This window comes from Symphodus melops, assembly GCF_947650265.1.
Source record: "Symphodus melops genome assembly, chromosome: 1".
NCBI lineage: Eukaryota > Metazoa > Chordata > Actinopteri > Labriformes > Labridae > Symphodus > Symphodus melops.
This window is the reverse complement of record NC_136691.1, coordinates 9,921,406-9,934,306: the sequence shown is the minus strand read 5'-3', so window position 1 is coordinate 9,934,306 and position 12,901 is coordinate 9,921,406. Positions and strand designations below refer to the sequence as shown.

The 12,901-nt window shown below is 41.9% G+C and overlaps 1 protein-coding gene across 7 annotated transcripts in view; it reads right to left on the bottom strand.

Moving 5' to 3' along the window:
• Positions 1–12,901, bottom strand: part of sash1a (SAM and SH3 domain containing 1a) — a 158,364-nt gene that overhangs the window by 110,322 nt on the left and 35,141 nt on the right. The window contains exon 2 of one of the 7 annotated variants that reach the window (XM_079354014.1): positions 4,369–4,513. The exons of the other annotated variants lie outside the window; for them this stretch is intronic. Within the exon in view, the coding sequence (XP_079210140.1) occupies positions 4,490–4,513 (24 nt within the window). The 3' untranslated portion in view covers positions 4,369–4,489. Of the gene's footprint in view, positions 1–4,368; positions 4,514–12,901 lie in introns of those variants that run through there. 7 annotated transcript variants of the gene reach the window in all.

Here is a 12,901-nt window from a genome sequence, read left to right as displayed (position 1 = left end):
TGAAGAGTGCAGCAGTGGGGACTGTCAGCAGAAATGTTTTATGTTAGATCCAGGAAGTTTACCAACTAGACAGTTGGTATTTAACAGTGTAAGACAAAATGAATCGATTAACCACATGCCTTTCGGAAAAATGCAGCAAGGAGCCAAACCATGATGGGGAAAACACTCCAGAATAATCCAGTCACCAGCCACCATGATTTTTCTGCCGTTTCCGTTTTCCCTGTGTGAGGTTGAACTAGATTCCCCAGTTTAAGGCAAAGTTGCAGAGACACTCCTGTGTGCCAGAAGAAATCTAAGCCATCTGTGGCTAAAGTGAATGTGCTTTTGTACATGGGCCAATAGATGTGGGAAAACGCATCGCATGAAGATACTCACACAGCAACACACCTGTGCCTTCACAAATACGTGACATAAATAGAAAGCAGATGAAGGATTTTCGTAGAAAACTGCACATCTTGAGTCACTGATCATTGATTAAGAGCCACATTTAGAAAGGATTGCTAATGAAAATATGACACAGTCACAACAACTACAAAGCTTCAATGCACAATGTTTCGTAACGAAGTATCACTCACGCGGGATGTGTTGTAGGAAGAAAGGATTCCTCTTTACAAGGAGTGTAACAATAATTTTACTGATTAAAAACAAATGGTAAGATTGACATTCATTTATTGTGTTCAAATCTATAACCCTGGTTCAGACAAAAAGATGAAATATTAGCCTAGAGGAAGTTGAAGTGTGTATAAATACAGCTTTTTATGGTGAATGTAGAAGAAGAGCAGAAGATGTACTGCGTGGCACTTCTGACAGTGCTTTCATCTTTCAGATATCATTTTAAAACACTCACAACATTCATCTTCATCACATGTACTAGTCTCTTACATACATACATTTCTCCTGAATGAATGAAAATTGTTTTCACAACCGCCTGCTTCTTTTATCACCTGTCTTCCCTCAGATGTCAACGTTCACTTTAATGTCTCTTCCACCCGGCAAACAAAGACATCTACCACTTTATATTCCCTTCCCGTGCACGAGTATGGAACCAAATCTATAGTGAAAATAGACGGAGCTCTATAGGAGCTGAAGGGAGGACTCAGTGGAGTCAGGGAGAATATGGAGGTTATTTGATATTATTCTTTCTGTGGATCGACCTTCATTCTTTACATGGTTGCCTTCACACACCAATCCGAATCGCAGCAGTGATAGATCTGAAATCCTACAGAAATATGACTCCAAATTCAACAGAATCCTTATCAGCTGAAGAAGTCCTCGTTGTTTTGGGTCGTCCAGAGCTGCTAGAACTCCTGACATGGATAATGTCAACATAACACAGCCGAGGCGGAGGGTCAGCTTAAGAGGCTTAGTAAACTGTCATGTCAGCTACATGATACGCACGCAGCACCAGCACACATTCCTCACTGGCGCACTCTGACATTCCAGGAATTTGCTGTCAAACACAGAGCCCCTCAACCCTCGTTCAAATCCTCACTACTTTTTCCCCTTTGCAAACTTATTTAGAGTGCAGATGTTTCTGGAGAAAAAATACAACTAAAGCACATGACAAACCATGGATAAACACATAATCAGAAGCATCTCTAACAGGGTTAGGATTTGGACATGGACATGTGTGCATACACACTAGCCGAGTCTGTGGGAGAGGTTTCTTTTAGAGGTTGAATGTCAGTGACATTGCAAGGTCTAATTTGGGACACACAGCCTCTCTGTAGTGTGTTTTCCTCCTCGCACACTTAACTTATTGGCTTCCAATCCAACCACCCTGCATGTATCATGTGTAAAAGTGTGCGTGTTTACACAAAACAAGATTACTGACAGGAGATCACTGACAAGTGATTAAAATCTGGATTGGCTCTGGGCAAATGTTGTGAGAAGGATATACAGGGACAGGGCTGTGTGGTATTTCTGGTTCAGGCTTTGGAGAGCACAAACTGATTATTTACTGTCCCAGATCTGAAATTCACTTCCATGGAACCACTCTGACATCCAGAGTTTTGTTGATTAATCTATGAGGCTTTTGCCAGCGAAAACAATCATATCAAATACTGACATGTGCTCACCAGAAAGATAAATAAGCAAACTATTTTTTATTTTTTTTTGTCAATCAGAAATGAAAATTAGATTTAGAAAAAAGGCGTCCTCATGATGAATGAGGTTCCCTTTAATCAATGAAGCAGATTAATATATGCAAATCATTTTTGCATGAAGGTTAATTGTTTCCCGGAACATCTCGATATTTATGACACCTGCACAATCGAGAGAAGAAATCAATTGGAAAAGGTCAGTCACTAAAATGAAACATAGCTCCCCCTGTGAAATACTAATGCCCTACCACTGAATTTGCAGCGATTTTAAATGAGAAAACTGCAATAAATTGTTATCTTGCCCTTTTGCAAACATTTTGAATTATGAGCTGATTGCTTTGTTTTTGCACAAGAAATTACAACCGATTGGATAATTGCATCTGGCAGTGATGAGGAATTTCAAAATTTAACAATAATAATATCGTAAATGTTGTGGTAGCGCTGCGACTGCAGGACTTTGAAGTCTGAGATTAGACTGCACAATCCATCATGTCTGGCCTATCACCTCCTTGCACGCATGTGACTTGGATGAAGTCCAGGAATCAATGCATGCACACAAAATAACACTAATCCTCATGTGGGAAAACCATCCAAGATGCGCAGTGAGCCACAAGAATCAAGACTCAAGAAATAAGTGAGAGGTTCAAATACAATCCTGGAAATCTCATTCTTCAGCATAATGCACTATGTAATCAATTCCCTAGCTTTTAGGCTGTCTGATCAAATATGTATTGAAGCTTTAAAACATTTAGGTGTTGAGTTTTCCTTCTTTATGTCAGCTACACGGGTGGTGAGAAGGCAAGCTGAGTCTAACAGATGCAGGGCCACGTATACACGTAGATGTGTCCACAGTGCGACCTTTTCAAATTTGCAGGACATGTGTGTTTTTCATCCCGCTCTCCCCTTGTCTGCTTGTACCTACAGCGTGGGTTTTGTCTTTTGTCTATTTTATACTGCGGAGTCTCCGGAGGGGAGCTCTGCAGTGGATTTGTACTGAATAAACAACTCGATCTGCAGGATGTTGGTTTGCTCCTGGACTTTTGTTCAATCTATGTGCCATTACTCAAAGACCTATACACCATAATAAAGACTGGCTGCTCAATTATCGACATAAAAAAAGAGTATTGACATATAAAATCCACATATTTTAAGACCTTTTACTGTAATTTTCTTATTCCCAAATGGTCCTTAAATAAATCTTATGCAGCACTTCTCTCTTGCAGTGGTCAGCTGCTACTAAAGCCATCACTTTTAGCACACTTAATTTATATATACATTCGTATCTGTGTATTTTGTTTTTAGTGTCTCGCCAGCCTAAAGACTTTGCATGTAAACTATCATTCTTTTCATCTTTGATATTGGTATATTGTACTTTTACAGAGATGTTCATCAACATGAAATCAACATCAAATAAACACGAGTAAATAATTAAACCCTGCATTAAGGCATACATTCACATCCATTTTAAAATGACAACATACATTCAGTACAACCATTTGTTGTAGGAGCTGTACAGCGTTACCTAGATTGGACAAATCCAATCCGACAAAGGCTTTTGTCTCAGGCAAATCTGAGACCGATCTAATGACTACCCACAATGCACCGCGAGGCGTATGAAGAGAACTGCTTTGCATAATCAAAAGGAAGGTCTTATTTGGTCCACTTCTGCCTTTGTCTCGCTTGTCAGGTTGTCTGTTAAACAATTATTTCACTCTCACTTTGCAGTACGCTTTCTCTCTGTGTCACTCACAGAGTGAGCGACGCCGGCTGCTCAGTCATTAGCTTTGTTCCAATTTCCTTTTCAAGGTGCTTTAAGAGAGTTCTTTAGTGGACGGGGGTTAATCCCAAGAGAGAGCTCGTTGGAGCGAAAGGAGGAATAATTGTAGTCTTTTAAGGATTGTGACGAGGAGTGGTGAAGCCACTTTATTAAATTTAAAAAATTTCTTTGTGCATACATGTCACATAGAGTTTTGACTCTGAGGTTGGGTTTAAAGTTGAGACAAAAGTCAGCGTATTCCTTTTTTGGGAAAAACAAGCTGAAACATATCATTCCACACGCCTTCATCGGTGGTAAATCCTTAGAATAAACAAGGATATGAACATTTATAGATCCGATTGACAAGCAGCAAAATCCATTAGCCCCTTAAATTCGATTGAGGTATCGTGAACGCCTGTCAATCAATTCTACATGTGCTATCTTCTGTTGGAGCTCCACGTAAAAAACTGAAAGGAAAAAATAAAATAAAATCATCTATGCTGTCTGGGCGAGCAGCGGTCCATTCAGCGTGTCTGTGTATAAAGAGGAGTAGGAACTGTGTCCTGTGTTGAAAAATGACTCAGTGTTCAAAATGATTCTGCACTTACCACCCCACAGCCCCTCAGACCCCTCACGGCAAAACACATCCACTTACCTGCAAGAGAGGAGAGACAAGAAAATCAATGACTGCACACTCAATTATATCACGACTTGCCAAGCAGGTGCTCCCTTTGTTTCCTCCTGAGGAGACGTCGAACACTTTATATCTACAGAATTAGGTAGCAGCTTATTGGGAATTACACTTTGAGGGTGTGTAAGCTGCTTCTTTACAAAAAAACAATACAAACAAAATCAAAAGAAAAGGTCCCTTATGATAGAACAAAGCAGCCTGGCAGAAGATGTGTGTACAAAGCACTAATAAAAATGGTCTGCCTCTACTCAGCAAGTCAAAAGGATCCATTGAAATTTGCATATAACCTTGAGTCTGCTCTCCAGTTCAATCGAGATATAAACCAGATATAACTGTTGAGATTTAAAATGTAGAGTGATGACAATCTATTGCAAAAAAAACAGGAAACAAAGCCAGATGAAAATGACCCAATGAGTGGATTCATCCTGTCTCATATCAAGTTAACCGTCTGTCCAACTATGAAGAGACATTAGCAATGAGTGAGGTCTTTTACCTTTTGGAACATAACAATGAACATGGTCTTTTTTACCAGCTTTTTGGGAATATTAATAGACAAAGAGTAAGGTCATTTACCTGCTTTTTGTAAAGTGTCTTGAGATAACACTTGGGAATTGATGCTATACTAATAAAGATTGATTGATTGCCGAGAGAACCTGGCCTAGTGGCACTATTGGCAGCACGTTCCAACCACCAAAGGCAGACCTGAGAATGGTTCATTTCAACAGCAATGGTTATACCCAACGCTGTGAGTTTCAATCAAACTTGAGGGGGCCTACAATGGACTTCAATGCTTCTTAAATTAACAGCTTTTAGGTTTGTGCTGCAAGACACACTTTGATGTAATCGGTTTGAAGGCGAAGGTTTAATAGATGCACTGCACTGCAAGGGCAATCCTATTAATAAAACACTTAAAATAGTGTCAAATATAGACCCAAAACACAATACCAAGACATTTTCCTCTGGTGTTGCAAAAAACAAGTGAAAAAAAAAAAAAACTTTCAATCTTTTCAGGGAAGTATCTTTCCAATTTAAAACATCTAAAACTATTTTGACATTAACAGCCAGCAGTGAGCTAATAAACCCTGTTGTCTCTGGAGTTTAGCACTCTATTAAACTAAGCAGCATTCAGGGATGCTGAGTGAACATAACAAATATACAACAGTGGGACTAACACATAATGGTGTGAGAGCAAACAGTGATTAACAATTTCACTCTCTCTCTCCCTCTCCGTACGTGTGTGTGTGTGTGTGTGTGTGTGTGTGTGTGTGTGTGTGTGTGAGAGAGACAGTGTACGAGTCTTAGGGCCCAGCAGGGAGAAGTGTTAGAGACTCAGCGCCCAGCATGAGGCCTTTGGTGAGTGACTTATCTCTGCATAGCTGATCAATAATTAAGCATGGGACACACTCTAATGAGGATGATAATACATTGTTAGTGAGATAACACCTCAGTGCGAGGTGCTGGACCAGTTCTCTTCATTTAGAGACACTCATCAGACTATTAGGATTTGTCACTTGGTGGATAAGAGTACCACTATTTATTGTCTGGCGCTCATGTCATTTATTGTTATGTCTCTCACATTGTTCTTTTGGCTTCCTGTGCACCTGAATTTCCAAAATTCAAACATTTCTTTCTTGACTTTGACAGCATTTTGCAATTGTCGGTTCTTCCTCTCTCACTTTGTTGATGCAACGTGCGGTAACAGAGCTTGCGCCCCTCCTTCATAGCGCATCAATACAGCTCCAGATGCTATATGACACATGCGGTAAGGAGCATTTCTGAAACAATCCATCAGAGGGAGGACGAGCCCTCGCCCCATCCCTGCTACTTGTCTCCTCCGCCTCCTCCTCCCCACAATCCACATCAAGCAGACAGGGTTTAATAGGGCCCATTAATCAGGGGGCTCGTCTAGAAGAGGCCAGACTATAAGTCAGCAAAGGAGAGGTGAGGATGATCCTTGAGGACATCCTGTGTAATAAGAAACGGCTAACCTCAGTGTAGCACACGTGCTTCAGCACCTTTCAGCATGGACATAGCACAGTTCAGGACATACAGGACAATTAAGTTTAATGCATAAAATCATGCATTTTATGTCTCGGAATAATTCAGACATTGATTATAGAAGCCAAGCAATAGCAGGTGATGGATGTCTGGTTGTGGTGACACTAATGATGGCTAGCAGAAGGCAGGTACGGATAACTGCCTCTAAGGGCTCTGTCTGTGTCTCCTTCTACTGCCTTCAATGGAAACTCCCTGTGGGACTATTTAAAGGAAGTACAAGAAGATATCAGTCATTCAGTGTAACTCCATCTATAAATATTGGGTTGTTATGGAGGAAGGGGAGGGAAAGCAATTGATGACATCCTGACAAAGAAAATGCGAGACAAAGACGCCCGCCCGCGCACGCACACACACACACACACACACACACACACAACGGAGTTCATCCTGAGCGAAAAATAATCTTGCATCAAAGCCAAGACCTCTGTTTTCTGAAGATACCTCAGGCTCATCCAGTGCCATCTGCTACACCAATACCTTCTCATACTGCAGCTCAGTGAGGGCCAGTTGGCACAGAATCTGAGTACAGCGAGACTCAGGAGATGACTGGCAGGAGAAAAGCGCAGAAACTCAGCCAAGTTTCGGCTTACATAAATACCCGCTCCCTTGAAAGATAAGACTTTCTGTTTAAGGAAAATATAACTTAGACATTCTTCCCCCTATCGATGCTGGTGCGCTAGGTCGATTTCCATGTGTGCCATTTCCCCTCGTAACATCTGCCAATGGTTGGATTTTCTCAAAAAGTTACCTTCAATACAAGCATGGCAGGAAACATAAAAAAAAAACTGCAGAAAGAGATACTGATTCCTCGATTTCCTCTCTCTAAATGGTCCTTTGCATTAAATGCAATAAATCAGGAGAAAAGAAGTAAAAGAGCATCACTTTCCACCAAACGTTACCACTGGGGAACCTCAGACTGATCCACGTGTGCTTCCATATCACACATAAACAACAACAATGGGTTACATCAGTCAGGCAGATCAGTCCCCAGAGGAGACCCTCATAAAGACAGCAGGTTAGGCCATCAATAATTAAAACAGATGTAATTCCCATTAGCCGTGGGAGTAGGCACATAAATAGTTAATGGGTGCCTTGTGTCCCTTCCCCCCTCTCTATACGTCTCCTCGTTGCTCCTTTCATCTTTCAGTTCAATCCTCCTCATGCTTTCTCCTCTCTCTGAGCGTACCCACTCCTCCGAGGACAGTTTCGAGGCAGCAGGGCTCAGACACAGACACACACCATCGTACTGATTATAATGGTCCCACTGGGAAGGTTGGATAGGACAAGGAAGGAGAGGAGAGAGAGGGCATCCAGAGGGAACAGAGGCCACGATTTATGAGCTGGCGTCAGGGGACTGGTTAGCTGCTGGAATGGGAGGCTCTCGCGTGTGCTTACACTTCATCCTGACGGCAATGAACAACAGGCAGCTGTCGGTGCTTGAAAGTTAATTGAAAAGACCAAACAAGTATAAAAAGTTTGTAGGTAGTACAGTAACACTGGAAGATCAGGAGGAGGTCAGAACAAGATGAAGACTCCTCTTCGGCGTGAGAAAGGAAACTAGATAAGACAACACAAGAGTCTCTTTATTTTTCCTCGTCCTACCCAACCTTCCCAGGTGTGAAGAGCATTTGTGGCGAGCAAAAAAACAATAGAAATATCAAGAGGTCAGACTGGGACAAGGACTTGTATTGGCGCCTGAGATGGAACTAGAGAACAAGACAAGAGGTTTCAAGTGTAGGAGAAGAAGAGCTACTTCTGCCTGATAAATACCAGACAGGATGTAGAGTGGGATCCTGGAATTGAAACAGCCGTCTGCTGATGTCGCCCCATCAGTCACCAGAAGCCCCTCATTAATCCACACTCTCCCCCCCCCTCCATCCGTCTCTGCCCATCCATCCTCGCTGACGCTGGCGTGTCTTTCCTTTTGAAAGAGCCGCCTGTGAAACAGTGGCGCTATCGGAGAGCCAAACGATGAGCCCACTGTCCATCCATTTCCTTGATGACACGGGGCCTCTAATGTGCTGGTTCTACAGCAGACATAGAAGGAGGCCTCAGGCAACAACGACTAAAGAGGAGGGCAGAGAGGTTCGCAGAAACCACAATAAACTCTCTCAGACATAAATTTAGATCATAGCCACTGGCAACGTGCACACATTTTCATTGTACAGCTCTTACAGATCGCATTGAAGGCATTTTATCTTCGAGGGAGATCAGACAATCACTTACATTCTTATGTGGTCGGTTGATCTTCTGTATGAAGCAGTCTTATTGATGTGATGGAGTCATGTCAAGACTTATTGAAATGCACTTGACTGTGGACATGCTACAAGCTGTTAAAGCTAAGCCCAACACTGCTATGTCTAAGTATAAAACTGCAGATTTAATTTGTCTGACCTACATAGCCATCAGCAGGAGCACACCAAGCCATGGCGTTAATCAACCTCTACATCACAGGGTTCCTCTGCATCCGTCTGAGGCGAGGTCCCTTGAATTATAATCTGCTCTCTGGTTGCTTTCGTGTGATGTTAGCATATTGAAAAAGGGCTACACAGATAATCAAAACCCACCCATGGAGTGTTGGTCTGAGGATATCAAAATGTAACCGATAGCAGCAGAGAGGAGTTTAGTTGGACATAAACGCCAAACATTGGTTTCGCTTTGGTTAAATCTGACAATTGACAAATACAGACACGGGATTATGTTAGCTGCTGATAGATCAGGGTGATGTAAAGTAGATAGAGAGAAATAATCTTTTGAATTACTGTTTGCTGTCTATCATCATTTAGAAAGTGGGTGTATTGTATGAAAGAGAGAACAAACTCCCTTGTTGTTGTTGTTGCCCAAGCAACTTTTCACATTGTTTAAATGCAGGAAATCTAAAACTAAAAAAATATTGCATGACACAACTTCTAGATTGAACATTCAATACCACAGGAAAGGCAAAAACAACAAGCTTAATTGTAATGTAACTATAGGAAGTGGTTTATTGCTACATTAGAGGAGAGATTAGTGAGAGTTAAACCGATCCATTCAAACATTCCTGCCGGCAGTCTGTTGATATTCAGTTGCTGATCATTTGAAAAGTGTTGAAATGTCAATGATTTGTCAGGCTTCCTTTTTTAAACAAAATGTGAACTTGGAGTCCAAAGGACACAATACATAATGAGCTTCCAAAAGACGTCACAATGGAGGATTCACATCCATTCACACACTGATGGCAGAGGTTGCTAAGTAGTGTTCATCACTATTTATTAATGATTTCACACCACACAGACGAAGCAGTGGGAGCAGCCCAGGGCTAAGTGTCTTGCCTAAAGGGAAATCGGATATGTGGCTGCTGAAACTGGGGAATTGAACGCCCGACTTTCCAGCTCCATCTTCCAGAGATGACAAACTCTACCACTGAGCCACAGCCACCACCGAAATATGCTAATTTCTACAAAAAGACTTTTCATCATCGTTTTTCCAAAGCCAGGTTGAGGGTTATCACCAATCTTTTGTTTGTCCACCAGAAGGGAATTCCACTCTCTGGGGCCAAAATATCTCCCACAGAGGTGGAGCTGGCAACTCTCGAGCAAACACACAAAGTCATTCATCATCTCTCAAAGGAGTCAGCACCACATCAATCTGTCTGTCAGCAACTCTCCACACCAATCTGCCTCTGCCTGCCTGTGTACATTCCATGCCAGATCTCAGCACCGCACAGATTTAACTCTGTTTGAAGGCTGCACTCATTAAATCGCCACGGAGGCTAGCAATAGAAGCATATCAATAACTAGCATTCCCTCTGTTCCCGTAAGCAGTAAAATATAAGAACACATTTGCTCTGCATCCAGACACTAGTTGACCTCTTAGCGGAATTCATGAGTTTATCTTAGGGGCTTGTAATCATGCATTTTATAATTTGAAAATTAGAGCACCTTTTTATATTCAATTAAAATGCAACAGGGATGGGCTTTAATTTAACAATACACTGATGTTCCATAGAATGAATATGAAATTAGATTACAATAGATCAGACGGTAAAAAATGACTTCAAAGCAAAAAGAAAAGCATATAGGTGATAGAAGAAATGCTGATCTTTTGGTTTGTCTGATTTTCCCTGTAGGGCAGTGAGAACACTACTGACAGGTACAGTATAAAGTTCACTGAACCAGTAGAACCAGTAAAGAGAGCTCTAAGTATTGGCTATCCTAGGAGTATTCAATCCGTGTGGAGGAAACAAAAGCTTTGGGGGGGGGAAGGAGTGTCCACGGCACCTCCATTTTCTGAGCATTAGCTATTTGCTAACTCAGCATCCTACTCTGATGAGGAGTCTAATGGGGTCTGCAGCTTATCTCACACCCCAACATACACGCACACACGCATGCACGCAAACAATCTTTGGTTTTGTGGTGGAAGGTACAGGAAAGATGGTGAGGATAGAGAGAAGAGCAGAGGACACGTTCACTGCCAAAAAGGCTTCAAGCTGAACACAGGGCTCTTGTCTATTTGACAGAAGCTGACAGTGAAAGACAGCTATTGTAAACAAAATGTCATGATGGATAGACTGCGTGTTGTCAGAAGCATAGTGAGCCCCCTTGAGATGTTAAGGACAGAAACAAACACTTAAGCAGATGATCTTTAAAGTACTGAATTGCAATTGTCGCAATATCATTTTCCTAACAATACATAAAAAAATGTCAATACAGACAATAAAACTCAACATGCTTGCTTTTGACTCTAAACTTTTTTTCCCCCTTGCCCATAAATAGAGATTATTGAATTAGTATTACCAGGCCACACCCATTAGTGATGTCACTGTGTAACACACCTATTAGGTATACTGTTCACTGATACGTCCCTGCAACAAGGTGGTTCAAAATTAAACCACTGGTTGACCACCACATCTTCTGTGTATTTGTTAGGTCACTCTGCTCAAGAATGCATTAATGCCATGGAAAATAATGAAGCATAAAACAAATGGAGAGCAAGCAGCAGGCACAAGTGTTGAAAAATGAGCCACTGTGAAAGTGCAAAAAAGTGTGGTCCCTTAAGTGACCAGTAATACCCATTATGGCTCATATTAAAGGTGAAAAGGCTGCAGGAGCAATATAAAACACTGTCATAGCAGTTTCTACAAATGGGGTTCTTCCTTAAACACAAAGGATTTGGGATAAGAGAGCCTCTAGAAAATAAACAAAATAGCATGATAAAATGAGTTATGAGACAGGAGGTAAGCAGGTTTTTATGCTTCCTGAACGACCCCTGTGTTCAGGTCTCCACTCCTTGTCAAGCTGAAACAGCTTTGTATTTCATTTTGGCGTTGTTGCTGCACGACGACAAATCAGATCAATGACAGCTTTGCATTCAAATGGCAGGATTAAGAAACAGGCAGTGGCACACCTCTGCTCACCTCCCCCATCTTTCACTCTCTCATTCCATCACTTCAACCGGCTGACAGAGTGCCACTGACAGTCACACCCTTCCGGCGACAAATGATTTGTGGTGCGACTTGATTCAGGCCTTTGCTCCCACCAGCATCTTTTTAAAAGCTCTTGTCTGAGCAATGCCAACTTTATGTTTTGGAGGCGGTGACAAGCCAATGGTTTAGCACACGAGGGCACTTCAGACAAAGAGCGGGCACACAGGACTTTCATGTATTAACTGTAATTGGAGTAGTTCCCACTTTCTTCCTTGGTTAACACAAACGTGTTGGCAGACGTGTACAAGAACAAGCATTGCAGAGAACTTGCAAAAGTGTATTCTTGAGGCACATCACCAATATCCTGACTCAGCAACCTCGTGCTACCACAAAAAAGTGCCTTTACTTTTCCACGATTAGCCCAGTTTAATAGGCCATTAAAATGCTGCACCATCAGAGTGAGACTTTTATTCCCTGCTCAGTCTGGCCTTTCATTCTGCAAGAAAAGCATGTAGCACAGAGGATATAACAGGGGGCTAATCCAATGGGATACTCCCAACAATAAAAATACCTTACCGGCAGTGCCTAGCGGAATGACCCATTTTAATTGTGCGTACACTAATCTATCCCTCAGCAAAAGTGCTGTGGTTATATCCAGCACTCTTCCTCTGTGGCTCAGTGGTGCATTGTGTGGGTGTGTGAGGTCTGGAGGATCAGCAGTATTGTTTTTGTGGGACTCGGAAGGGCTTACAGAGACATTACTCCCCTGGGGACTGCAACCGCATTTAATCCTGTATCAGGAGCCCCTCAATAGGCGATCATGGATGGATTTGGTCATTTAAATATGTGAAATTCATGTAGTACATTGGGATAGTACATGCAGAATCCCT